Below are 25,916 nucleotides of genomic sequence, written 5' to 3'. Positions count from 1 at the left end.
TTGGCCAAAGTTATCAGTAGGAAAAACCCTGAGGACATGAGCTCAGGACAGGCCACCTCTCCCACCTGGAACAACACACCAGAGCAACACTCTTCTTGGTGGGGTGGGGGTTGGGGAAGCAGCTTTGACTTCAGACATCAGGCCTGTAGCCCTGGCCTACACCTGGCAGAGGTCATGATGCCCAGCACACCAGGTTCAGATGTGTCTGGCATGAATGCACTGCAGTCTTTCTGTCTGGAAACTGACCCGGAAGGTTTGCACAGCCCAGCTGCGGAAGGCATCCTCCTGCCCGCTGAGTTCATCGCCTTCTCCTGTCGGGGCAAGCTGAGAGGCTCCCAGGTGGGACAGTTTCTGGTCGATGTCATGAGCAAAGGCACAAAACTGAGGGTACATGCTGGAGCCAAGGCCAAACACAGCATACCTGCCAAGAAGGACACACAGGGAGACTCAGGATGCCTGACAGGAGTCTCCAAGGCCTGCAGGGACAACCCTACTCTCTCATGCCCACTGGGTCACACCAGAGTCTGGCCTTCCTTGGTCATGTGACCAATGTGCTCTTTGCCTGTAGACCTGCAAGAGGGATTTGGCTTCTACGTCTTGATCCTCGACACACTCAGAAGACAAACCTCAAACCGGGACCTGGTCTGCCCCCTGGACATTTCCAAGAAGACATCTTGTGTGCAGCCAGTTCCAAGGTCTGATTCCAGACTGGGCCCAGGAAGCAGGGATGAGGGAGAGTGCCTCACCTGAAGGTGTGCGTGAGTTCTCTCAGCATGAACAGAGATTTCTTCAGGGTCTACAGAGACAAAGAACCCGAGTTCTCAGGCCAGGAGCCACAGACCCACTGTCCTTCCTGTCCTATGGCGGTCCATTTAAACACTGACCACACTGAGTAGGCAAAGAATCCAAACCCATGGGGGAAACCACTGGGCAAGTCCAGATTGCCCCTCACCCCAGCTGAACCAGCTCAATGGGTCCTGCCCCTCCATGGAAGGCCCAGAAGCCCCTGGTGTCCCCATTTAGTGCTGGAAGAACACAGGGCTCCTCAGAAAGAACATGAACCTTGTTTCTTGCTTGGATCTTAGTAGGAACGCCATAGTGTCTGAACTAACTGATTTCCCAGGAAACTGTTTTAGGTAGCATGGGACCCATCATATTGTTGGAAGGTGTGCCTTCTGCAATCCCTTAAGAGATGGCCTTTTTGTCCTACCAAGCACTAGAGAGACAAGCTACGCAAGCCTTAGCATCTCGCTCATTCTTGCCTCTGCTCAAAGCACAGGGCTAAGCAGGCCGGTGTGAGGCCGGCTAGACAAAAATTAACATGTCTGGCCCACTTTCCCTTCGTGAGGATGAGACATGTCTTGAAGTACGAATTCTCTTTAAAGAAACATGTGTGCCCGAGAGTGTGTCTGAGGACAGGAGTCAGGGTACCCAGCGAGGCCAGAAAAAGACAGTGCTCGGTTCCCTGGAGTTGAAGTTACAGGAGACAGGGAGCCACCCAATATGCGTGCTGGGAGTGAATTGTGGTCCTTTGGAAGTGCAGCGCGTGCTCTTAACTGCTGAGCCATCTCTCCAGCCCCCAGACACGAATCCTTGTTGAAGGAAAACAAAGGTTTTCATACAACATTTTCTACAGAGTTCAGGCTGGGCCTAAACCTGTGACCCTCCTGCCTCTACCTCCCAAGTGCTGGGATTACAAGTGTGCATCAGTTTGCCTGGTGAAATAAGAAACTTTGAATAATTAATAATTGTGGCTGCTGTGATGGCCCAGCGGGTGAAAGTGTCACCAAGCCCCAAAACCTCAGGAGCCCGCATCGTGGAAGGTGAGAACCGTCTCCTGCAAGTTGTCCTCTGATCTCCACAGGCAAGCTGTGACCACAAAATACACACATAAGTGTAATAACATCAATCCCCTCAAATAATCTAAAAAAATATAAATAAAAGTCAGTTCACAGGAAATGGCATCGCGTGCCATTAGGAAGGTGGCACTAGAAGGACCCAGAGTGGCCTGACTACTTACTTCCAATGTTCTCTTCAGGTCATGCTGAGTCCCCTGGACTCTTCTTGGTCCTCCCAAGCCCCTCTGCCCCCAGATGACCAGGGCCCTGGGCTACCCACCTGCCCATTGCTGGGGCAGTCTCCGTTCCCAAACGTGCTTGTCACCACCAGCAGTAGTTGCTCCTCTTGCAAAGAGCTTGCCTTGTACTGGTCCATGCAGACCACCTGCATGGCACATGGCGGACGTCAGCCCTCAGCTCCCAGGAGGCCCTCTGCACTCACCCAGACACCTCTTGCCTAAGCGTGTACCTTGGTGTTGAAGGCACAGCTGAACAAAGCTGCCAGGTCGCGGGCTAGCACTTCAGATTTCCCTGTCTCGGTAGCAAAGAGGACTGTGGCTCTGACTCGGGAAGCCATGACCTTGCGCATCAACATGGAAGCAAAGAGCACCACTCTGTAGGGGACGGACAGACAGACAGACAGACAGACAGACAGACAGACGCTGTGCTGAGTCAGCTTCCAGAAGAGTATGGAATAGAGACAGCACTGGAGTGTGGGCTGTGGGGGAGCATCTCTATGTATTGGTTAACTGGTGGCCCCCAGGCATCCTGACTCAGCCCCTTTAGGAAGTTCGGAACTACAGAAGCAAATTAGCCTCAGAATTGGTTTCTAGAGCTCTGGGAGCCAACACCATTGAGAACCTTCTCCATATGCTCTGCCCTTCACGGCGGAGTCGGGAAGGCTGCCTCAGTCGAAGGGACACAACACAGACAGGGACACTGCCCACTTCCACGTACTTCACCAAGACTCTGAGCCGGATCTCTCTCCTCTTGGGCCTCAGCTTCCCATCCTGCCAGATGTGGGTCTTCCAGGGTTCAATCTACAGAAAAGAGGGGAGGCATGAGATGGGGGTTCTGGCTGGGCTCAGTCTGGGGGATGCTGGAGGGTCAGACGGCCCTCTATAGCTCTCATGGAGGGCCGACCCCCAACCCACATCACCAAAACTCAGAGTGGGACTTCCTAGGTCCCGCATGAGCCACAAAGCAGTGGGCGTTTGGCTTCCCTTGCCATTGTCCTGGAAGGTGGAGGCCACCCTGCTCTTAGCATCCTTTTTATTGAGTACACTGGATAATGCATAGTCTAATCTGGGTCCCTTAGAGAGGAGAAGGTGGTACTCGGCTGGCATGTCTAACCCTGGGCAGTCACACTATGTCGTCTCCGCAGCCGAGCTGCAATGTGGGGAGGGCGGGAGGCTTCTCCCTGACCTGGTAGAAATAGAATGGAGATAGAACGTAGTTCAGCATCTCCTGATGGAACACGGGGGTGATGCTCCCGGACACTGGAGGGACCAGCCAGACCCAGTCCGCAGGGCAGCCTCCTCGGGCCCGGTACTCATTCTGCATGTGTTTCATGAAGGACTCTGAGGCTGTGTGATGGTCCATGATGGTCACGTTCTGCTTCTGCAAGGGAAGATGGAGTTAGTTGGCATAGATGAAGGCAGCGGAGGAGATGGGGTAAGAGGCTACACCGGCTCTGCTACCCGGTCCTGGTCCTCTCACTGGCTGCTGCAGAAACACACACACACACACACACACACACACACACACACACACACACACACACGCGGGTCCCAGTCCACAGACATAGGGACCTAGGCCATCACCACAGCCACTCACATGGCAGTCAGCCTTCAGTCACATGATAGTGTCGCCTCAGACCCTCTTGGAGCATTCAGAAACTCATATGCATAGGTCTCCACGCATTGCCAGCAAACAGCGAGCCTCAGCTGTGGGCAAGGCACACAGCACCATCTTGCGTCACGTAAGGAAAATACAATCTCAAAGGGGGCTCTCTCGGCAGAGTGCTTGTCCAGCATTCACGGAGCCCTACACATTTATAATCTCAGCACTTTAGTGGTGCAGGCAGTGGATCAGGAGTTCAAGGCCATCCTCAGCTACATAGGGGGTTTCTTGGCCAACCTGGGTTACAAGAGGGTCTGTTTCTAAAACAATCAAACACAAAACTACCCTGGTCATCTGTGGGGACAGGTGTGGACCGGAGTGTAGGAGAGAAAAGCCATCCACATCTTAAAAATAGAGGCCATGAGGTCTGAGCTAGCCTGAAATGATCGAGTAAAAGCAGTTGCACCCCTAAAGTCCAGATACCCATTTAACTAGCACCCCCAAAGTCTGGAGATTCATTCAACTAGCACCCCTCAAGTCTGCTTTGTGTTACCTCAGAATCCCTTACTCCAGTGAGCACAGAGTGAATTTTCCCAAGGGTGACCAGCCCTTGGGGACATGGTGTGAGCCTATACTTTTTGTCAGCCACCTACATTCTAATGGCTGGCACACACGGGGCAAGCATCCATTAAGTCTCCATTGAAAGAATGAATGGCTCTGCCTAATGGTCCAGACACCAGGCATCTTCTCATATCCAGGCCCCAAAGGGAGCAAAGCCAAGGAGGGACCACGGAGAGTGGGCTCAGTCCACACAGGAGCCAACTGCTGTGCTGACCCGGCACAGTGAAGTGTGAGCAGCCTCAGGCTATGGGTAGATGTGGCCTCACATCCATTTGTCCTCCCGCTCCATAATTTCCCATCCTCTGCCCTGGGTCAGACGCTCCACTGGACGCATAGCAGCAAAACTCAGTGAAGATCCCAGCTGCACGGAGCACCGAGCAGCAGCCCACATTTCCGGTGGAGGAAAGAAACAAAGAAAGATAGAGGCCGACCTATGACCTGATGCTGGAAACTACCTGAACAAAACCAAGTTAAAGGAAGTGGAAGAAAAGAGGACCGGAGAGGGGTGGGGGTGGGGAACACTGCCCAAAGTGGCATGGCCCAGGAGGGACTCTTTAAGAAAACTCTTTAAGAAAATGGCTGACGCCTACAAGAACAGAAGGAGCTGGCCACGGGATGATTTAAAGGAAAGATTCTAGGTGGAAGAAAACGTAAGGGGGCCAGCGAGATGGCTCAGGGGTGAAGGTGCTTCCTGCCAAGCCTGCCAAGCCTGCTAAGCCGAGTTCCATCCCTAAGACCTATTTAGTGAAAGCAGAGAACAGATTCTCCTTAATTGTCCTCTGACCGCTACACACCATGTCATGAGCTTAGAAGTGCTAAGTCCTGTGGGAGGATGCTTTTCTGCTGAGTTTTCTTTTCTTTTCTTTCTTTTTTTTTTTTTTTTTAAGCCCTGCAAGAATTTCAGACACAGGGAGACAGAAACCAAGCTGGAGTGGCTGAGGAAGAGGTAGTGTGGTGGGATGAGCCTCACTGGCTGTAACACGGGCAGGCAAATGACAGGAGGCCCAGCGGCTGGCGGGAACTGTTGACTTGCTCTTCCTTCCTGTCTTGCAGATGGCAGCCAGCACCACCTACTTGCACATGGTAGGAACCATCAGACAGGGAGGGAGAGCATGGAGATGCAGCTGGGCATCCTCAAGTGATGAAAGCAGAACTGCATACAGTGCTCAGATGCAGGGACAGGCAGGAAGGAAAGAAGTAGCCAGAGGCAGAACAGAACGCTGGGTCTCAGTGTCCGGACAGCATGCATGCATGAACAAATGATGCCATAAAGGTGACATCAAGTGACCTTCTTGCCAAAACCTCTACCAATCCACAAGACACCTGGCATACCTGGAAACTATAGAGCACAGCCACATTGATCTCTGTGACAGCCCGGTCTTTCCAGAGGGAAGCCAGTGTGTGGGTCTCCAGGCCCATCCTTCTGCCCACTTCCTGTAGAAACCAAGTAGTGAGGGTGAAATGGTTTTGGGGACCCACCAGCCAGCCCGCTCTTCCAGCTGGCCCCGCTGGGGAACCCTTGTCACCTCCAGGATATTGTAGCGTTGTGTGTCACAGAAGTCTCGAACTCCGATCTCCGTGCCCATGTACCAACCGTTGAAGGGGCAGGCTGGGAATTCGAGGCCACCCACTTCCAGCAGCATGTTGGCCACGGCAGGCAGCGCGTACCACTTCAGCCCAAGCTCCTGGAACCACTCGTACCTGGCAGGGAGGCAGAGCCACCTGCTATTACAGATTTCTTTTTTGCCCTCTCTCCTCAATCAAAAAAAGGGTCAACCCAAGAAATTCCTTCTCTTTCTGTTTTTTGAGTCGCATATCCCAGACTGGCCTTGCCTTTATATAGCCAAGGATGGCCTTGAACTTCTGATCCTACCGAGTCTATCACCCAAGTGCTGGAATTATAGGCATATGCGTCATCACATCCAGTTTCTGCAGTCCTGGGGATCAAAGCTAGGGCTTCATGCATGCCGAGCAAGCATGTTCAACTGAGCCATATCCCCAGGACTAGAAAAGTCCTTTTGAAGAGTTGATCTCAGTCACCCCACCAGGAGAGATAGCAGGGTACACTAGGGGTTATTCGTTAAGTAAGACATCTCTTTACCCAGCCATTCATGCAAATGGATCAAGCATATACTGAGCTAACTGCTGATACTCCAACATAATGCCGCAGCGGCTAAGGACCCTGACAGCTGGGGCTCCAGCACCGAGTAGGTGCTTTTAGCTTCCTGGCACCTCCATATCCTCATCATCAATGTAGAGCCAATGATACCAAACTCATGGGATTATTACAAACATAGTCTCGTTCATTGGATAGTTGGTCATAGCTGGTTTGTATAAAGAGCTTATAATTAAGGACCTACTATGTGCCCTCCCCCTTGCAGATAGTGGGGATATACTGATGAAAAGCAAGATTCTAGTCTCAGAACTGCAGCCGAGCATCTAGACTACACACCCCAGATGGGTAAACAAATCCATCTGTAGGAAAACGAGAAACCAAGTGTGGTTTTCAATTGAAGATGAGTGGTTGGGAAAAGCTTCCCAGAGGCGCGGTGATGTCACAAGAAGTATCTTTTGATGAGAAGAGGTGAGCCTTGTGAAATTCTGAGGAAAGGTCATATGAGGTAGAGGAAGCTGCACAGAGGCCCTGAGCCAGGACTGAGTTCAGTATATTCAAAGGACAAGAGCAGGCAGCCCAGCAGTTGCTAGTCAGTCCATCCCCATATTTGGAAGTACTTTGCAGCAGTTCAATGAACTATGCTCCTAAAGTCCTTGTGGGCCTACACTTCCTCTATCTGGGAGGGGTGTCCTTTCCTTAAGAAACCTGGGAGGAGGCCACGGAGATGGCTCAGCAGGCAAGGGCACTGGCCACCACGCCTGATGAGCTGAGTTCAATGCCCAGGACGCATACGGTAGGAAAGAATCAACTGACTCCTGCAACTCATCTCTGGCCACGTATGCACACACACACAACCACGTGCACACAAATACAAACACGCACCACACACATCACACACACAGTACACATACCACACACACGACACACATACTACACAACTACACACACACGCAAATACACAAGCACACCACACCACACATATATACATAAACAGAAACACACACCACACATAACACACACACCGAACACACAGACACACACACACATTATACACACATACAATGTACACCATATACACACACAATCACCTACCGCACCACACTACACATACAATCACACACGTCCATGCACACGCATTAAATAAATGTAAGAGGAAAAATGTAAAGTGTTGGGAGGAGAACCAAAGGCCTGGCTGCTCAGACAGAAGCTCCAGGGCTCTCCTAAGGGCACTGCCTCCCACGCTCCAAGGAGGAGCCTTTCCTAGGGCGCTGCGCCCTCAGTCACCATCAGCAGCGCCTCATGAGGCTGAGGCTGAGGCTGAAGAGGAAGCGTAGAGCCGCTGCAGAAGGCCTAGTGGCCTTGCAGCATCTGTCCTCTGGGTACCGCCTAAAGCTGGGCTTGGAAGGAGGAAAAGCATGGCTCTAAGGACAGTGCATCCATATATCCCACACCCTGATGTTGCCATTGTTGGTGGCGACGGCTTACTTGGGATGCTCCATGTTCACCTCCAACACGAGGTCAGGAGGGATTTCAAAGACCTCTGGATCTCGCCCGTCAGCTTGCAGGACCAGAGGCAGCACATCGAAGCGGCCATAGCGGGGCTTCCAGCCCAGGTGGATGCACAGCTGAGGCACAGAGACGCCCGGTAAGTCTGTCGGCCCAGGCACCACATCTGCTCTGAGTTCCCTGCCCAGAGGGGCCCAACAGAGGCTAGATAGGTACCTGGGTGAACTCCAGGTTGGCAGGGTCCCCTCGGATGGTGCCGTCGGGCATCTGGTAGCCCGCGTACCGGATGAGCTGCGAGTTCCAGATCCGGAAGTCATGTTTCCCGTTGCTCCGCTGGGGGAACACAGTGATGGCCGACCTACCCCAGAACAGGGGGACATAGCCATTTACCAACTGCCCCAGGCTGGGATGGGGGCAGGGGCTCCCAGCCAGCCTCCCTCCGTTCTTCCCACTCTGCAGTCCTTGCACCCCAATCGGTCTGAAATCACCCCCTGACAATGAACTCGCCTCCTGCTGCCAGCTTCCCCCTGTCCTTCAAGCCCAGCAAGGAGACCGCCACTCTGGGACGCCTCCTGTCCCTTCCACACCCGCCAGCTTTCACTGATGGATGCTTCTCTTCTCATAGCTGGATGCAGCCGCATTCTGGGGTCTTAGCCACCCCATACCTCTTTTTCCCTAGCCCCTGACCTGCTCCTGTGCTGAGCCCCCCCCCATTAGGTGTGCACCAAGTGTTTCTTGCTGGGCACAAAAATGAGCAAACGACAGATTGAGGGCACTGTCCCTTCCTATCTGTGGTATTGAGAGGGGCAAGGAGAGAAAATGCCAAGCATTGAGTGGCTCTCTCACATCTGAGAAAAAAAATATCACAGCAAAGCCATCACCAGAAAAACCAGTGTCTCCTTCCCAAACAGGAAGAGGGACCTTCTATTTTGTTTGTTTTTAAGACAGGGTCTCACGGTGTCGCTCTGGCTGCCTTGGAACTCACAGATACAGACTAGGCTAGCCTTGAACTCAGAGGCCACCCAGCCTCTGCCTCCTGAGTGGGTTCTTTAAAAAAAAAAAAAAAAAAAAAAAGCCAAGGTCTGTCTGTGTGACCCAGATTGGCCTGGAATTTATGTCAATCCTCCTGCCTCACCCTATCCACTGTTAAGATTACTAGTATGTACCACCATGCCCAACTAAGAAGACTTTTCCCCCTTTGGTTTTGGTTTGGTTTGGTTTGGTTTTGAGGCAGGAATACATGGAGCCCAGGCTAGCCTTGAACATGCTATGTAGCCAAGGATGACTTTGAACTCTTGATCCTCCTGTTTCCACCTTTCCAAGTGTTTGGATTACAGGCACGTATCACCATAGCCTGCTAGAAGTGGCTTTTTAAGGATGTGACTGCTCCATGGTTCTAAGTTAGAAGGGGGAGAAAAAAAAAAGAGCCGGGCCTACGCCAGAGGTTAACGGAGGGGAGGCTGTTCTCACCATTCTGCGTCCCAGGGAAGCTAGTTTCTCCTGGAGCCAGAGGCCCCTCTCCTATGCCCTCTCGCCTGGGTGAGCTCAGCACAGCTGGCTAAGGTGCCTCACCTGATGTTGCCATTGTTGGTGGCATAAAGCAGGTGTCTGCAGATGTGCTGGAACATGTCCTGGGCGGTGCTACAGCTCCGGGCATCGAAGACCTGCACAGGGCCCACCCAGACCACACTGTGGAAGACTGTGAGGACAGAGGCTTGGGGCTGACTCAAAGTCCCTAGGGACAAAGGGCAGCCTGCACACCACTGCCAGGCAAACACAGACGTCACACCATCCTCTGCAGAGAATCCCACTCAGAAGGCTCCAGTAAAACCAGATTACCAAGATCATCTGGCTTTAAAGAACCAAAAGGCAGGGTCCCCACAGCCCCAGCCTGGATCTTCACCATGGCAGTATGTACCACCATTGAGGCTCCAGGATTTTCTCAGTCCAAGTGTACTCAATAGGACTGAAGAAGAAGAAGAAGAAGAAGAAGAAGAAGGAGGAGGAGGAGGAGGAGGAGGAGGAGGAGGAGAGGAGAGGAGAGAATAAAAGAACAAAGAAAAAAAAGAAATAAAAAAAACAATTGACCCTCCAAGGAGACGATGGCTTAGGAGGCTAGGATAAAATTTAAAAAAAAAAACTCTCTGGGAGCCAAGACTGCAAATACTAGAGGCAAACATTTGCACCACCAAGGCCTCAGGAATCAGACATCCAAGGTTTGTTTGTTTCATAATGGCATATGGTCTCCCACAGTTCACATGAGGGCGGGTCATCTAGAGGCCTTGGTGCTAAACCAAGATTCCAGGCCCCCAAAAGGGGATCTAAGATACCCCATCCCACGGTTTGACTGCACTGTGCAGAGCCCTGGCTACTTGCTCTGTCTCAGGGCCTGCCCATCCCTGCCCCTTCTCCTACCCTGGCCACAAGGCTCACCTGCAGGTTGGCCCACTGGATCCTGCCAATGCAGCGAGGGGCGTTTCTCCAGGCCAGCTTGGTGGCAAAGATGAGCTCATCCAGGGTCAGCTGGTAGGTTCCTGTTGTTTCTATCTCCTTTGTTACAGCTTCCACCCTGGCCAGATGGTCCTCTATTTTTGCCCTGGGGGACAGGAAGATCAACAATAGCCCAACCCTTACATGGGGATTAATTCAATCCCCAGAAAACAAGAACTGATTTTGGACCAGAAAGGCAAACTGTCCCCCTTAGGACACTGTCTCCAATAGGGCTGACTTTGTGACCTACTTTTAGCTTACTAAGGAACATTTTTGTTTTTTGTTTTTTGTTTTTTTTTTTTTTTTTGTTTTTGTTTTTTTTCCAGAGCTGAGGACCGAACCCAGAGCCTTGCGCTTGCTAGGCAAGCGCTCTACCACTGAGCTAAATCCCCAACCCCTGTTTTTTGTTTTTTAATACTTTGCCATCTCCATCTTGAGGCTGTTCGTCCTCTTGGAACAAAATCCCACTTTCGCTTCTACCGTGTCCCCTGCAAGTTTTTGTCACTGCCGTCATCATTGTGGCAAGGTCTTGTTATGTAGCCCAGGCCAACCTAGAACTTCTAATCCCCGCCTCCCTCCACCTCTCAAATGCCTGGGATTGCAGACGCATGCCTCCACACGTAACGTAGGAGGTGCCGCTGTGTTTACTTTGCAATCAAAGGTCTTAAGACTCTAGCGTTCACAGTTCTAGGCCCAAGGACCCACGCATGGTAACAGAGAGAAGTGAGGACACAGGCCCGGGTAGTCTCGATGCCAACGCCAGGCTCCTAACAGTCTGCAGTGGACAGGACCTTCCGCCTTCCATCCAAAGGGAGACTGCAAGCCTTGAGGGTTCCTCAAAGAGCAAGGCAGGCCCAGACAAGACCTGAGGTCAGGGCTCAACTTTGAAGGACCCTAGAGCTCATCCAAAGAAGCCACACTCAATGATTTAAGCGTACTTCAAAATTGCTCCAAGAGAGAGGAACTTGGTCACAAAGACTCTGAAACACACACACACACACACACACACACACACACACACACACACACACACATCACAGCAACCTTGAGATTTCCAACCAGCACCACCAAAGGCTTTTGAAATGGCAACAAACAAAATTATTTAAAGAATGAACTTGTGATTAAGGGCAACGGAGGACTTGGAATGAAGCAGCCAACAGCCTTTGGAGCAGGCAGAAGGTCTTGGCAGCTCCTGTTTGATTACAGAAAGACTCGAAGACAAAACATCCAGAGATGTTTGTCCTCAGTGATGTCTGTAAGGGGGAACTTTTGGATGAGGTTGGTACCCAAGGATGAACACAGCAGGGTCCACAGCTATGGTGACTGACTGACTGACTGACTGACTGACTGACTGACTGACTAAAGAATAAAGGAGTCTGGGCACTGGACTCACAGAAGCCTCATGGGATAAGAAGACAAGAACACTCCAGGAGTGTGGCACCCCACCATGTCAGGTCTCCTGGATGGTGGCTAGACAAGGAAGATGTTGGGGCTGTGTCTGAGAATCTTGCTCGCATCTGTGGGAGGAGAAGCCTGACCAGACAGTCCCTAAAGTCCCTTCTACTGCAGGAAAAAAGGATCCATTCTGAGTCACTGTTTCACAGCCCGTAGGCTAGGACACAGTTCTAGACTTGCACAAATCTTGTGACTGTCTAACAAGCCATGCTAGAAGATCCCCCCATTTTACAGATGGGGAAGTTGAGGCCCAATGGCTTTCCCCAGGATTCAGCAATGGTAGAGCCAAAACCCAAAGCCAGTTACACTTTCCCCTATACTTTTAGACATTATTGTAGTGTCTAACCCTTCTCCAGGGTCTGCTTTGGGCCTGGAACCACGGCAAATCTGGAGACTGCAGAGTTCAGGGGTCAAAGTGGAACAGTTGAAGACAGGACAGGCCCAGGGAAGGGACGAGGTAGATGTCACCCAGACTGGAAGCCAGACTTACTCTTTGAAGGAGCCATAATACTGGTTGATGAAGTCGATGGCTTGTGGCAGAAGCTCCTCCAGTGAGATGGGCTTCTCTCTGGGTCCTCTGATCAAATTCTTGGGGTTCATGATAGACCCTAAGCAGGACTTGGACTTACAAGTGGAATCCTAGAAAAAGAGAAACAGAGAGTGAGTAGGCCTCCCGCTCCCCCTCCCCACCGTGCCCCAGCCCACTGCCTGGCCATCCTCTGCCTGCTGAGTTCCCAGTGACCCTATGCAGGCTCCTTCTCTTTGTGGCCAGCCTAGCTTTCTCCCAGCCTTGCTCCCCTCTCCTTTCCCAAGACTCAGTGGGTGTGAGCTCGTTTCTCTCTGTGTTTGTTCTTCAGTCAGCTAAAGATACAGCGCCATCCTCAGAGAGGGATTCAGGAAATCATCCTGCCATCACAGGCTTCTTGATTCTTTCCCGCTTTTTTTTTTTTTTTTTTTTTAAGATTTATTTATTTATCTAATGTATGAGTGCTCTATCTGCATGTACACCTATATGCCAGAAGAGGGCATCAGATTACACTGTAGATGGTTGTGTGCCACCATGTGGTTGCTGGGAATTGAACTCCGGACCTTTGGAAGAGCAGCCAGGGCTCTTAACTGCTGAGCCGTCTCTCCAGCCCCCTTTCCCACTTTATAACCACAGCATGAATTCTTTTTTGTCTTTCTCTTTTCTTTTGTGTTCCCTTGTTTGTTGCTGTTGTTTTTGAGACAGGGTCTCACTGTGTAGCTCTGACTGTCCTGGAACTCATTATGTAGACCTCAAACTCAGATATATGCTTGCCTCTTCCAAGATTGAAATTGAAGGCGTTCACCGCTCAGCCTCATAGTGTGAATCTAGTCAGAGTAAGGGACTTAAAGGCAGGAAGGAGCCTCACTGGATGACATCCACTGGCTGCTGGGACCACTGTTATCTCCTTTCAACTAGCACTTGAATCCTCCCAGGGACAGGAAGCTCATGCTTCCTGCATCAATACAGTCCAGCTGTGGGCAATTCTGTTTGTTTGTTTGTTTGTTTGTTTGAGACAGGGTTTATCTGTGTAGCCCTGACTGTCCTGTACTCACTTTGTAGACCAAGCTGGCCTCAAACTCACAGAAATCTGCCTGCCTCTGCCTCCTGAGTGCTGGGATTACAGGCATACACCGCTGAGCTTGGCAAAGAATTCAAGGATGTTTGGGGGAGGTTTTTTTGTTTTTGTTTTTTGGGAGACGTGGTTTCTCATGTAGCCCTGGGCTGTCCTGGAACTCTCTCTGTAGAGACTGGTCTCTATAGGCTGGTCTCAAACCCGCAGAGATCCACCTGCCTTTGCCTCCTGAGCACTGGGATTAAAGGCGTGCACCACCACCACCCAGCTACTTTGGGCAATTTTAACTGACAATTCTCAGATACTCTTAAAATCTAAGAAAATAGTAAATGCTTTCTGCACCCTTTTGTCTGACATCCTAGGCTATCTGCTGTCTAGCCGGGTAGCTCATAGGAATCTTGCTTTACTTGCTTCTCAGTATAGTTTCTGAAGACAGGCTTCCCAGCATCTTTTGTCCAAGATGACGGCTGCCTAGTAAGTCCAAGGAGTGTGTGATGGACCCACAAAAGGCCCTTATGGTACCCTCGCTGGGACACGGTACCCTCGCTGGGACAAAGGCAGTGCTCCCCAGCTCCCAGACCTCTCACCGATGTGGCTTTGTGGTGAAGTGTATCTTGTAAAATCTCTCCACTGCCCCAGTTTTTAATCTTCACGTGCTGTGGGCGGGTCGATGGAGGCACGTGCAGCTTGTCCAGGGATTCTGGAACATTCTAAGATGGGCAAACATCCAGGGTTTTCCAAAGGCCTATAACCCTGAAAACCACACAAGTGTCCCCTGGGCCTCTCTGTGCTTTACCTTGGGGTGAGGGAAGGAGCTTTGTGTGGCCACACAAGGCTAGTCCCCAGTCCCCCACCTGTACCAGAAGTCGGACCAATGCCAGCTGAGCACAGCAGGTGGTTGGACAGGGGCCAGGCTTCTGTCCTTACCAAGGCCAGGCCAGTGCTGGCTCATAAGGGGAATTCAAGTTAGGCGGGAGGGCCACTGCTGTAGCTGGGATTGCCAAGGACAGAGCTGGGATGTTAACAGATATGCCACTGTCTTGCTTCCCCGGGGACACCTTTGCTCTTCCTCATCTTTCTGCTGCCTCTCTGCAGTCCTTAGGATGGAAAGGGCTATTGGGAAAACCAGACCCACGGCCAGAAGCCTGGGACTGAGACTAGAGGCTCGGCAGCCGAGTCTGAGATCATCCTGGAATGTCCCAACTGTGATTCCACAAATGGGCTTAAACTGCCCCCGCCCATGCTTTCAACCACCAGGCAAGTTATCTGGTGCTAGTGCCCCCTGGGGACCTGCACTCTTAATGATCAAGACTGCCCTGTTGTTCACAGCCTCCTTGGTTTCCTCTGTACCCCAGGTTTGGGTTACTCTGCTTACTCCCCAGCCCTTGGCTTCCTGTACCCTCCAGCTCAGCCTCCAAAGGGCTGTTTCGCCTGAATCTTCCAAGGAGAAGAAAGAAGGGGTTCCCCATACTGTGTGACTAAACCACTGACCTGTGCTGTCCCACTGAGGGGCTGGGGGGTACCATTTTGGAGCTTGGCAGGTCTGTGACTCTTAGGGTCATCCTGTGTTGTTGGGCTGTGAAAAGAAACAGTTATCACGAGATAGAGTCTGGGAGTGGAGGGGACCTTGGGGGTGGCTCTGTGAGTCCCAATCCAGCAGATGGGGCATTGGGGTTAGAGGTGGGAATGACCTGTCCCTGAGGGAACCAGTCTCGGAGAATCTTGTCGTCATCTTCCCTCTTCATCTTTTCTTTGACCACCCAAAGCCAAAATGATTCAAGGGGAGGCCAGCCAAAACTATTCAGACAGAAGACACAGATGCTCCTGGAAGTGCTTTTCTCAGATAGCCAAGGGCAAACACTCTAGCCCGGCCCTCCCAGGCCAGCAGCGGGGGTGGGGGGGGTGGGGGGGTGTACACCACTCACCACTTACTTGGTTTACCGAACTGTATCTTATTTATTTTTGGTTTTGTTTTTTAGCGGGTGTTGTTTGTTTGAGACTTAGAACTTTCTATATGGACCAGACTGGCCTCGAACTCACAGAGATCCACCTGCCTCTGGCTCTAGAGTGCTGGAATTAAAAAGGTGTGTCACCATGCCAGGCTCATCCCTTTAACTTGAAACTCTTAGGCGTGCGTACCTGGAGTCGAAGCATCTGGCAGGGGGTAGCAAAAGGCCATCAGGAGTTCAAGGCCAGCCTCAACTACAACGAAAGTTCAAAGCCAGTCTGGGCTACAGGAGAACTTACAAAGCACACAAACAAACCCCAAACCCCTCAAATTAGTTTATTCACTCTGTACAGCACACTGGCCTCCAACTCCATCCAGCAGCCTGAGTTTCTTGAGTGCTGAGATTACAAGTACAAGCCACAAACCACAATGCTTGGCTACTCCAAATATTTATCTTGTAAAGAGTGAAAGGAACAAGGGCTGGAGAGATGGCTTGGCGGTTAAGAGCACTGGCTATTCTTCCAAAGGACACGGGTTCAATTCCCAGCACCCTCATGGCATCTAACAACAACTGGCTATAATTCCAGTTCCAGGGGATCTAACACCCTCACACAGACATACAAGCAGGCAGAACACCAATGTACATAAAATAAAAATAAATTTTTTTTTTTTTAAAGAAGAAGAGTGAAAGGAACAAAAGGCAGGTATGGATGACACACACTTATGATTCTAACACCTGGTGGGAGGTTCAGGAGTTCAAGGTCATCCTCAGCTAAGTAAGGAATCCAAAGCTAGCCTGAGGTCTATGACGCCTGTTTCAAAAATAAGATTAAAAATAAAATTAAGGGCTGGAGAGATGGCTCAGAGGTTAAGAGCACTGGCTGCTCTTCCAGAGGTCCTGAGTTCAATTTCCAGCAACTGCATGGTAGCTCCCAACCATCTGTAATGAGATCTGGTGCCCTCTTTTGGAGTACAGGCAGGCCTACATGCAGGCAGAACACTGTATACATAATAAATAAATAAATAACTCTTTAAAAATAAAAATAAAAAATTAAATTAAAATAATTAGTGGAGAAAAAAAGAAAATGATTTTTTAAAAAAAGAGGAACAGCCTTTTATCTCAGCACTTAGGAGGCAGAGGCAGGTGGCTATCTGAGTTTGAGGCAAGTCTGGTCTACAAAGTGAGTTACAGGACAGCCATGGCTACACATTCATACAGTCAGGCCAAAAAAAAAAATCCATACAAATAAAATAAACAAAACAACCCCCACCATCCCCACCCCCACCCCACCCCTGCAAACTCCAGTGTTAATAATGCCCTGCTTAGTCACGTAGTAACAACTCGCCCTGGTCCCTTGTCCTTAGTTAGCTTTCCCTTCAACAAGAATCTTGCTTGGTCAGGTCAGCAGGAGTCTTCTTTACCTTTGGCAGCCCCTGCCTTGTTTGCGTGGAACCCCATCTCTCCCTCCTGCTGTGGGTCCTGAGCTCACCCGAGGGGTGGTCTTCTGGGTGGTCTGCTGACAAGTATCACTAAAGCAGGGCATGCTGACAAGTCTGGAACCCCAGCCCTCAGGTAAGGTGGGAGACTTGCTTAGCCTGGGCTATATAGTGAGGGGTTACCTCAAAACAACAACAACAACAAAAAGCAACAAACAAACAAACACACACACACACCCCAAAAAGCAAACAAACAAAATCACTGAACAATTCTTGCTTGCTCAGGAGGGTTTCATGTACCTCTGGCTGCCCTTGAGCTCACTAATCAGCTGATGATGTCCTTGCCTCAACCTCCTGAGTGCTGGGATTGTAGGCACGTATCACCACACCCAGCTGAATGATTGGTTTCTTTGAAGTGCTCCTCTGGTCTGGACTGATACGCATCATCAGAGAGTAAAGGGAAGTCAAGATTTGCTTTCTCATCTTCCTCCTTCACCCCATCGCTCTCTTCAGCCCGTCCCGGGCTTCACAGTTTGGAGGACAGAGTTAGATTAGGAACAGCCACGGCGGGGCTATAGTGACAGACTTAAAGGCAATGCCACTGTCTACTTAAGTGCTTACCCTAAGTGTTTTAAATGCTGTCTGAAATCTCACATTGGAGGTGACCGAGTGAGCCTGGCCCCGGAGTCCACAGCAGCATGCTTAGGTTGTGCCTAATGCCCCAGACTGGATAACTGCTGGCCCTGTGGCTGACAGCCTGAGTGCATGCAGGTGACGTATGCGTGAGTGAATGTGGGTGCCAGCAGATCTAAAAACACCTGGGGGAGACGCCGGGGAAAGGTCACAGTGATCAGCGTGATATGATATGTCATGGGCTACTTAAATCTTTCTTTCTTTCTTCATTTCTTTTTTTCTTTTTTTTTTTTTTTTTTTTTTTTTAACTTTTAAGCATCTTGAAGTTTTTTGGGTTTTTTTTGTTTTTTGTTTTTTGTTTTTTGTTTTTGTCGTATAATTGGGCTTTTAATTTTTTTTCAAGTACTTCAATAATGGGGGTTAAGGAAAAAAAATTTAACAATGAATAAACATAGCTTTGCCCCCACCTACTATGTCCTGCCACCAGTTAGCAGACTTCTTCTTCGGGCTACCTGCTAAAGGGGAATCTAGGGACCAGATGTCAAGTGGCTCAGTACCCTGGTTCCAAACCTACAGCCTTGCTGAGATGGGCCTGGTCCAATGTAGGAAGGAAGGGCTATTATAGGTTCGCAGGCAAAGGGAACCATGGTGGCTTGCTCAGGCCCACAGAACCATCGGCAGTCATCATGTCACAGGACTAGGTGCTGAGAGGGAAGTGTAGGTAGAATCCACAGGTGGCAGGGCTTAGTGCCACCGGGACAGCACGGCTCCTGCCCAGCTCACCTCTCTTGTGAGAGGATGAATGGTCTTATTGTAAAAGATCATCTTAATCACGCAGTAAGAAGGGGGAGTGCTGCAAGGCGTGGGGGTGCGGGGTGGGGGCGCGAAGGATGGGGGGCCGGGATATGGCTCAGTGAAAGAGCACTTGCTTATAAATGCAGTTCAGTTCCCAGTGCTGAAAAAACAAACAAACAAACAAAGTAGTGGCACAAGCCTGTAATCCCAGCATTGAGGCAGAAGAATTTCCAGGTTTGATACCAATTTATCCACACAGCCAGAAGCTATCTTAAAGTAGCGCAGCACAGAAGTTCCACGGTGCAGAAGCCCCCACTGGGCGACACGAATGGGCTCTCTGCCCGGTCTATCTTTTACCCCAGCGGGACCACACGGGCTCCCAACGCCCTCGCTGCTCCCCAGGCCCCGCGCGCTGTACCTGGCTGGACCCACGCGCCGGGCGACCTTCAGGCCGAAGATCCTGCGCAGGAAACGACAGAGCGGCGGCCCGGCGGCTTCACACGCGCTACTCAGCCCCTCGCGCATAGCTGGGCCACCGCCCCTCTCTGGAGCTGTCTTTTTATCGCCTTACAACCAACCCTTCAGCACCCGCCCCCAGCAGCGTCCGCCCTCCTCCAGCGAGCCCGGGCTCCTCTCCTAGTGGCCCAGGACAGCATCCTGAGGACAAGCAGGGCGGTGCGAATACCTCGGTTAGTGTATTCCTCTCGCAGCGACCCTAAGGATCCCGACCCAGACGCCTCGCTGCCCGGCTTCTTTCATATCTAATACTTCCTCTACCCCTAAGGAAAGTCTACGAAGCTACGAGACAATTCTTTATTACCTCCGCTTTGCAGTGGCAGAAGCTTAGGGGCCAGAGAAATAAGAGATCCTGCTCAAAGCCGTGTAGCAGCCCCAGGGCCACCTCTGCCTCTACCTTACTAGTCTGCTCCCAGGAAATGTTCTTTTCTTTTTCCCTGTCCAGGTGGAGTAGGGATGCAACTCTCAGGGACTCTCCTGGCCAATATCTCAGCCCCCCTCCACCCCCCGCCAAGCCAAATTACAGTGGGAGGAGGGGTTCTTTTTCCGCAGCCTGGAACACAGTCACCAAGGCTTAGCTTAAACTTCGCTCTGGTCTCTGTGGTTCATCCGGATGGCCCCCACATTTACCCACATTTGTCTCTAAAACACATATGTGCACATGCATGGACACACCCTGAACACTTTCCGAATCTCCTGTTTACACAAAGTTGAAAGCCACCAGGACCAGGCTCTTGGCTTGCATAGATTTCAAAAGTATGTTTTAAAATGAAAATAAATAACGCCCCCCCCCCCCCGCGCGCGCCGCCGCTTTCAGACTAAAATCCCCTTTGTAAGCTGCTTCCTCTTCCAGGAATATCCTCTGGCCTCCTTTCCTGGGCAGTCCCATGTCAACTGGGACCCCTCCTCTAGAAAGCCATCTGCCACCCAATAGCCCCTCTTGACCCCACAGCCAGGCCATGCCCTTAGAAGACATAGCAACAACTCCTATTACCTCTTCCCTGTCTGACTCCTCCCACACACAGAAAGTTCTCGAACATTTTGCTCTGCCAGGACTGCTCCAAACTAGGAGGAAACCATTGCCAACCATGAGATCTTAAGATGACTCAAACACCGAGGACTTTTGTGTCTTCTTCCCGAAAGTGGAGGGCAGTGGCGGTCCCCTTCTGGATTGTCAGAGGGCATGGCCTATGTCTCAGCAGGCTTAAGCCTCAGCGTGGTGACAGGTGATGGGCCAAAGACTTCGGAGCAGGGCCGCAAAGTCAAGTTGGAGGGAAAGAGGTGTGAGAGCAGCTGGATTCTGGAAGGACAGAAGGCAGGGGTCATAGGGACCAGGTGAAGGAGGGAGTGAAGTCACAGAGACCAAAGAAGTGTTATCAGGATGGTTAGAGGCCACCAGTGCTGCTTGTCAGCCACCTGAGGCCAAGTATTCCTGACAGCCTTGGTACAGTCCTCTCCAGCTCCGTCTGCCTTCCACACCTGCGCCGTCTGCCTCCTTTAATCCTACCATGACAACTCTTCCTGTGAGGCGGAAATGGAGCTTTGGAGGCTAAAGGACTTGACAAAAGCCACGGGATTATGAAGCGGCCAAGCTACTTCCTTCTGCCTAACCTCCCTCTCTAAACCTGGCTGCGCCAGGTTTGGGAAATTTAGGGTAGTCCTGCTTACTGCCTCCAGGGGTCGCTGTCCGCAAATATCTGAGGCAGGTGCAGCTCGAGGCTTGGCTCTGATTCTGTGTTGTAAGACTGCAGGGAAAGCCCTCTCGCTGAGTTAGCCTCAAGTCCCTGGCTATGGCTATAGACTCCTACCATGCTCTAGAATTCTTCTAGCCCGTCCATATAAATTGTCGGAGGACTAGCTCAGCTCTACGACGCACCAGGCCAATCTCAGGTCTCACCACTGTCGTGAACAGTCACACAAGCCAGTCTTCCCCCTCCCCAGAGCCTTATTTGCGGAAGGCGACCATAGTGAAGGACCCCACGGAGGTCAAGTTCAAAGTGTGTAGGTACACACGCTGTGTAGTCCTGGTAACAAAGAAGCCTCAGTAAATAGCGACGAACACTTCTGTTTATCAAGTGCCTGTGACACGCAGACACACTTCAGTGTGCCTCCTGTATACCTCACCTTATCCCCTGCAGGTTGTCAGGTAGGTCACAACTGCAGACTTGCCTGAGACGGGTGGACTGCCAAAGTCACACAGTCGATGAGGACAGCACAGGGCCATTTTGACACCCTTCAGTTATTTAATAGTCAAAACAGCTAACAGCTGGTGAGGTGCATGCTCTGGCCAGCCAATCAGGATGCCACCTGAGCTGACCACTAGGCTCTCCAGCCTCCGTTCTCACATATTCCCCACCCCCCTCTTTCTCCAGAGAGTCCAGACTCTCTTGGGAGCAGCAATGGAGCCCTAGGCCTTCCCTCTACACACCATAGCTGCACCAGACTCCAGCAGAGATTGACAAGCAGTGCTTTGGAGACCAGATTCTCTTAGGAAGCTGGGAGCAGAGAGAGGCAGCAGGGCCTTGGAAGCCCTGAGGCCATAGCTGGAGGTGCGAGCAGAGACTGCTTACCTGGATATGGCACCTGGGGTTTTCCCCACGTTGTTGTTAATGTCCTTTTCCTCCTTCAAGTCACCTTGATAGGATTTGGCTCTGAAGAGGAACTTCCAGGGGCAGGCCATGTCTGTGACTTCCCGGTGCTCCTATCTCGACTCAGGTGTTCTCTGCGAGGCTGAGGAAGGGGAGGGAGGCTGAGGTGAGGCTGAGGACAGGTGCTAGTGCCCCAGAGAATGCAGAGAAAGCCTATCTAAGGCTTGCACGGCCACACTCTCCATGCTTGCTTGCACTCTGGGTTTTTATTTTGGGGCTGGGGGTTGAAATCTTTTGGGACCGACTCCTGTTCCGCAGAGGCACATAACAAACTGAAGACTGACGCTGGACACCATACAGCCACCTACCAAAGACAGAGCGGGCGCCCATATGCCTCCTTAGGAGAACTCTGTTACTGAGGGCAAGGTTATCCTCGGCCTCAAGCAAGGCAGGCAGGAGCTGGGGGTCACTGAAGCAGGGGTGTGTGCACCTGCCTCCCCCCCCCTTCCTGTCACCTGTTGAGAGCAGCTAGCAGCTGTCAATATAGTAACCTACCCACTAGACCTGCACTTGGTGCCAGCACTCAAGTCCTGGCCACCTTCCCTTTGATTTGGGAGATGTGGTTCATCCTAAGGCAAGGACACTATGCCACTTGTCCCTTCTTTGTTCTTTGGGGTGAAATCAACGATTTGTCAGGGGAGGAGACATTAAGCTCTCCAAAGTGGAGGTAATATCCTTTAAGAAAAAGATAAGAAATGGAGAGACACAGCCCTGGAGTGTCTGGGTTTCCCCCATGGCCAGTGCTCTCCCTGAGGAAAGAGCCCGCACAGGAACATGAGAGCCCCAATGACCAGAAACACATTTCTTCACTCCTAAGATGGGATTAATAACAGCCACCTTATCAGATTTGGGGTGAGGAAGGGGGACATCTCATAAAGACTGGTAAAGGTAAGCTGTGTGCAGCAAAAAAAAACAGCGGGTGCCCCTCCCCCCAATTCTGAACTTTCTAGAAAGTTTTTCTTTGTAGTGTAGACACCACAGTAAGTATTTGCAGAGAAGAAATCTGACCAGGATGCCCTGTTTGGCTGGCAGACCATCCCGTGGTTGCTCTGCCTAGACCTTCCATCAGCTGCAGTCCACCAGCACCAAAAGACAAAAAAGGAAGGGGGGGGGGGAACCCAACACCCTGGTTTTCTGATCTCTCCCAAACAGGAAGACGCTCCTAAGAGCAGCTGCCCCCACCACAAGACTCACCTTGCAGGTGACTAGGCTACTCCGTGGAGTGAACAGCTCAGAGGTGTCTCTAATTGCTTAGTCCCCTCACCAAGGTGGCTGAGAGGTTTCGAACCAGTGACGCTGCGTCCCCTGGGGCCAGAGTCTCAGCCTTCAACTCCTCGGGAAGCTGTGGCCCTGGCAGCAGCCATCAGGTATTTATAGGCCCTCCATACTCCTCTGCAGAGCTATTTTGCATAGTCTGTTCCCAAAGGGAGAGTCCCTTGTTGGTTGTGGCAGTTAGCTCATTTACAGGGCACTCCTAGTCTGCGTGCACTGTTACATTACTCTGTGGTGCATCCTCGGCAAGGCCACCTCTTCCTGGTCACTGGTCCAAGGCAGTGGCCACTTGGCAGCAGGTGGCGACTTTCATACTGGAGTCACCAGGCAAGGAGAGTTTTCTTGGCTCAAGCCCCAGAGCCTGACTTGCAGCTTCCAGGGGATTTTGTTCCGGGCATGAAGCTCTCTGGTTAATTCCTGTCTGTTCTCTCACTTACAGTTTACAGCTTATACAGTATAAGCTGGGAAATACTGACAGCATGGAATGTGCTGGAAAAAAAAAATGTCCAGGTTCCAGAAGGCCAGTGATGCTAGATGATGCCAATATTCCAATGGGCACCTGCAACATTCACTGGGAGGTTTTCCAAGAAAGGATGGAAGGCAGGCTGTGGGCCCGACAGGCCCTTGGGATGCTGTCTTTGTTGGCATCCTTCCCACTCGTCGTAAGTTAGCCTGGGCAGCATGATGGGTAGGGCTGTGGTGGGAGAAGTCTTTTTTTTTCCCCACAGTGGCATGATGGTATGACTTCTTATATCCAGGACTCCTACATGGGCGTGGTGGCACAAGCCTTTAATGGCAGCACTCTAGAGGCAGAAAAAGGCAGATCCGAGAGTTTGGGCCAGCCTGGTCTACAGAGCAAGTTCCAGGACAGCCAGGGCTACACAGAGAAGCCCTGTCTTGGAAAAAACAAATAAATTATAGTTTTCTACAATGCTTCGAAGAAAGCATCCATACGTGGTATGGAATTTTCCATTATGAAAGTAAAGTAGTGACAGTATTAGGGGAAAGGGGACAAACAGCAAGAGGGAAAATCCCCCTGGATCACACTGGCCTGGCACATCCCACCCACGTCTGCTCATCTTCCCAAGTTTCCGAATTCGGCTCAGCCTCATGTTTTGCTTTTGCCTAAGATACACAAACTAAGAGTCACCCAAAAGATGTGTGGGCTCAAAAAGTTAAGAGAATAAATAAGTCGTTGAGTGAATACATGAATTAAACATGATGTAGTCAGGGCTGCGGAGATGGCTCCGTTGGTAAAGTGCTTGCCTTGCATGTTCAAGGACCTAAGTTCAAACCTAAGAACTCAGGCTGGGCATGGGTCGGTGAGATAGCTCAGCAGGTTTAGAAACTTACTGTCAAGCCTGGAGGTCCGGATTGGATTCCTGGAAACCCACACAGTGGAGGAAGATAATTAACTCTCATAAATCATCCCCTGACCTCCACATGTGTGCCACTGCTCATGCACACGCACACACAGAACAGTGAATCAATCAATGATAAAGTGCTGGGCGTGGCAGCACACACTTGTAATATCAGATCTGGGGAGGCAAAGATAGGGCTATCTCTGGGTTTCGCTGGCTAGCCACCCCTAGGCTACTAGGCAAGTTCCAGGCTGGTGGGGGACGGACCTGGCAAACAAGAGCTGAGATTGTCTTACACACACACACACACACACACACACACACACACACACACACACACACTCATGTAGCTTATGAGTTTCAGCTAACCTCCTCTCAGGCTCCAGCCAGGTGAGCCTGAAGAAATAATACTTGGGAAAGACTAAGCCCCTAACGGAGAGCACAGAGTCTAGAAAGAAGAATGAATGATTCGAGTTCAGAGTGATGGAGGCAGCCTGGCCTCAAAGGAGCTAGAGCCACATTGCTCGGAGGCCGCATACAAGACCAGGTACGCTAGGGCGAGGTTTAGAAGTTCGCCACGACAGAACCCCAGCCCCAGTTTATGCAGCTTTGCCTACAACAAATACATGTACCAACCCCAAAACACTATGAAATAGACACTGTAACTTCCATCTGTAGAATCTTTCAGTGTCTCATATACTTTGCTTCTAGATACTTGGCCGAATTCTGTTATTTAATTTTTTTTTTTTAATCTATTACTGTGACAGAAGAGATTTAGGTACATGCGCAGTGAAGCTCCAGGATGTGTAGGAAGTATCCCTGCCTCAGCACCGCGCCCTGCTTGCCCTCAGAGGCCCATCTCGGGTAAAGACTCTCCCAAGCACAGCCTCTGGGGAATCTCCCTGACCTTGTCCCCATGTTATCAGTGTCCCTCCACAAGGAACCGTAATTGTGTGGAACCCATTACCCAGTGCTTAGATCTGCCTTCCTTTGGCAACGAGCCCGTGGCCCTCTGACTCTTTGCTCTCTGGAGGCGTGACACCCATGGGCCTAGAGTATAGGTCACTCTGTGCCGTCCACTGAATGAGGAGCCAGTCAGGGCTCTGAAGTGCTGGTTCAGGATAAGGCCGTGGTAGGTATCTCTTCTCCTCGCCACTTTTCTTCTCTTCTTTTGCACTCTGTTCATGTGCCAGCCTGGGCACTCTGGCCACCATGTCCCCTCTGGTGCTTTTTCAAGCCATAATCCAACAACTGTGGTGTTTGGTGCAGGGGACATGACTTGGGTCAGTGAGGACTGTGTCCCCTGGGCACCAGGCTTTGAGGACATGGTGAGGTGAGCCTGAAAGGTCCTGGGTTCTAGTGAAAGCTCCACCACAGACCAACTGTGTAGGCTCAGAAAAGCCACCTCTCCTCACTGCTCTGGACTATTCCTGTGACAGAGTGACAATGATAATGGGGAGATGTGAACGTAAGGGAATGTTTGGAGCTCCTGAGCAAAGAGACAGCACAGGAAGCCCCCTCCTGCCCCTGCCACTGTGGGTTAGAGAAACCGCCTTGCCTGACCAGTCAGCCTCCCTCAGGTGGGTCATCAGCACACACACACTTTATGCCTGTGGTACTGGGAATTGAACCCAGGGCCTTCTGCTTGCCGAGAGAGGGCTCCATCACTGAGAGATAATGCTAGACCATTTTTGTACTTTCTGTTTTCCTGGTCTCTCTATGCCTGAGTAGGGCTTAGACTTTTCCTTCTTCTTGCCTCAGGCTCCTTAGTAACCCTATTACAGGACAGTGTAGTCATTTATGTAGGCAGGAATGGCCTTGAGCCTTTTTGTCCTCC

The 25,916-nt window shown here is 51.1% G+C and overlaps 1 protein-coding gene across 1 annotated transcript in view; it reads right to left on the bottom strand.

Annotated features, from left to right (window-relative positions):
* Nos2 (nitric oxide synthase 2) overlaps window positions 1-22,782 on the bottom strand; it is a 39,192-nt gene extending 16,410 nt beyond the window's left edge. The window contains 17 exon segments of the mRNA XM_051158085.1: window positions 247-421; window positions 747-796; window positions 2,119-2,223; window positions 2,308-2,452; window positions 2,796-2,878; window positions 3,264-3,458; window positions 5,634-5,735; window positions 5,828-6,002; window positions 7,903-8,042; window positions 8,140-8,281; window positions 9,496-9,587; window positions 10,357-10,519; window positions 12,359-12,507; window positions 14,057-14,179; window positions 14,961-15,045; window positions 21,369-21,528; window positions 22,641-22,782. Coding sequence (XP_051014042.1) covers window positions 247-421; window positions 747-796; window positions 2,119-2,223; window positions 2,308-2,452; window positions 2,796-2,878; window positions 3,264-3,458; window positions 5,634-5,735; window positions 5,828-6,002; window positions 7,903-8,042; window positions 8,140-8,281; window positions 9,496-9,587; window positions 10,357-10,519; window positions 12,359-12,507; window positions 14,057-14,179; window positions 14,961-15,045; window positions 21,369-21,478 — 2,034 coding nt within the window. The 5' untranslated portion in view covers window positions 21,479-21,528; window positions 22,641-22,782.
* Window positions 22,783-25,916: the final 3,134 nt, after the last annotated feature.

This window comes from Acomys russatus, chromosome 16 (genome assembly GCF_903995435.1).
Source record: "Acomys russatus chromosome 16, mAcoRus1.1, whole genome shotgun sequence".
NCBI lineage: Eukaryota > Metazoa > Chordata > Mammalia > Rodentia > Muridae > Acomys > Acomys russatus.
This window is presented reverse-complemented; position numbering and strand designations above follow the sequence as displayed.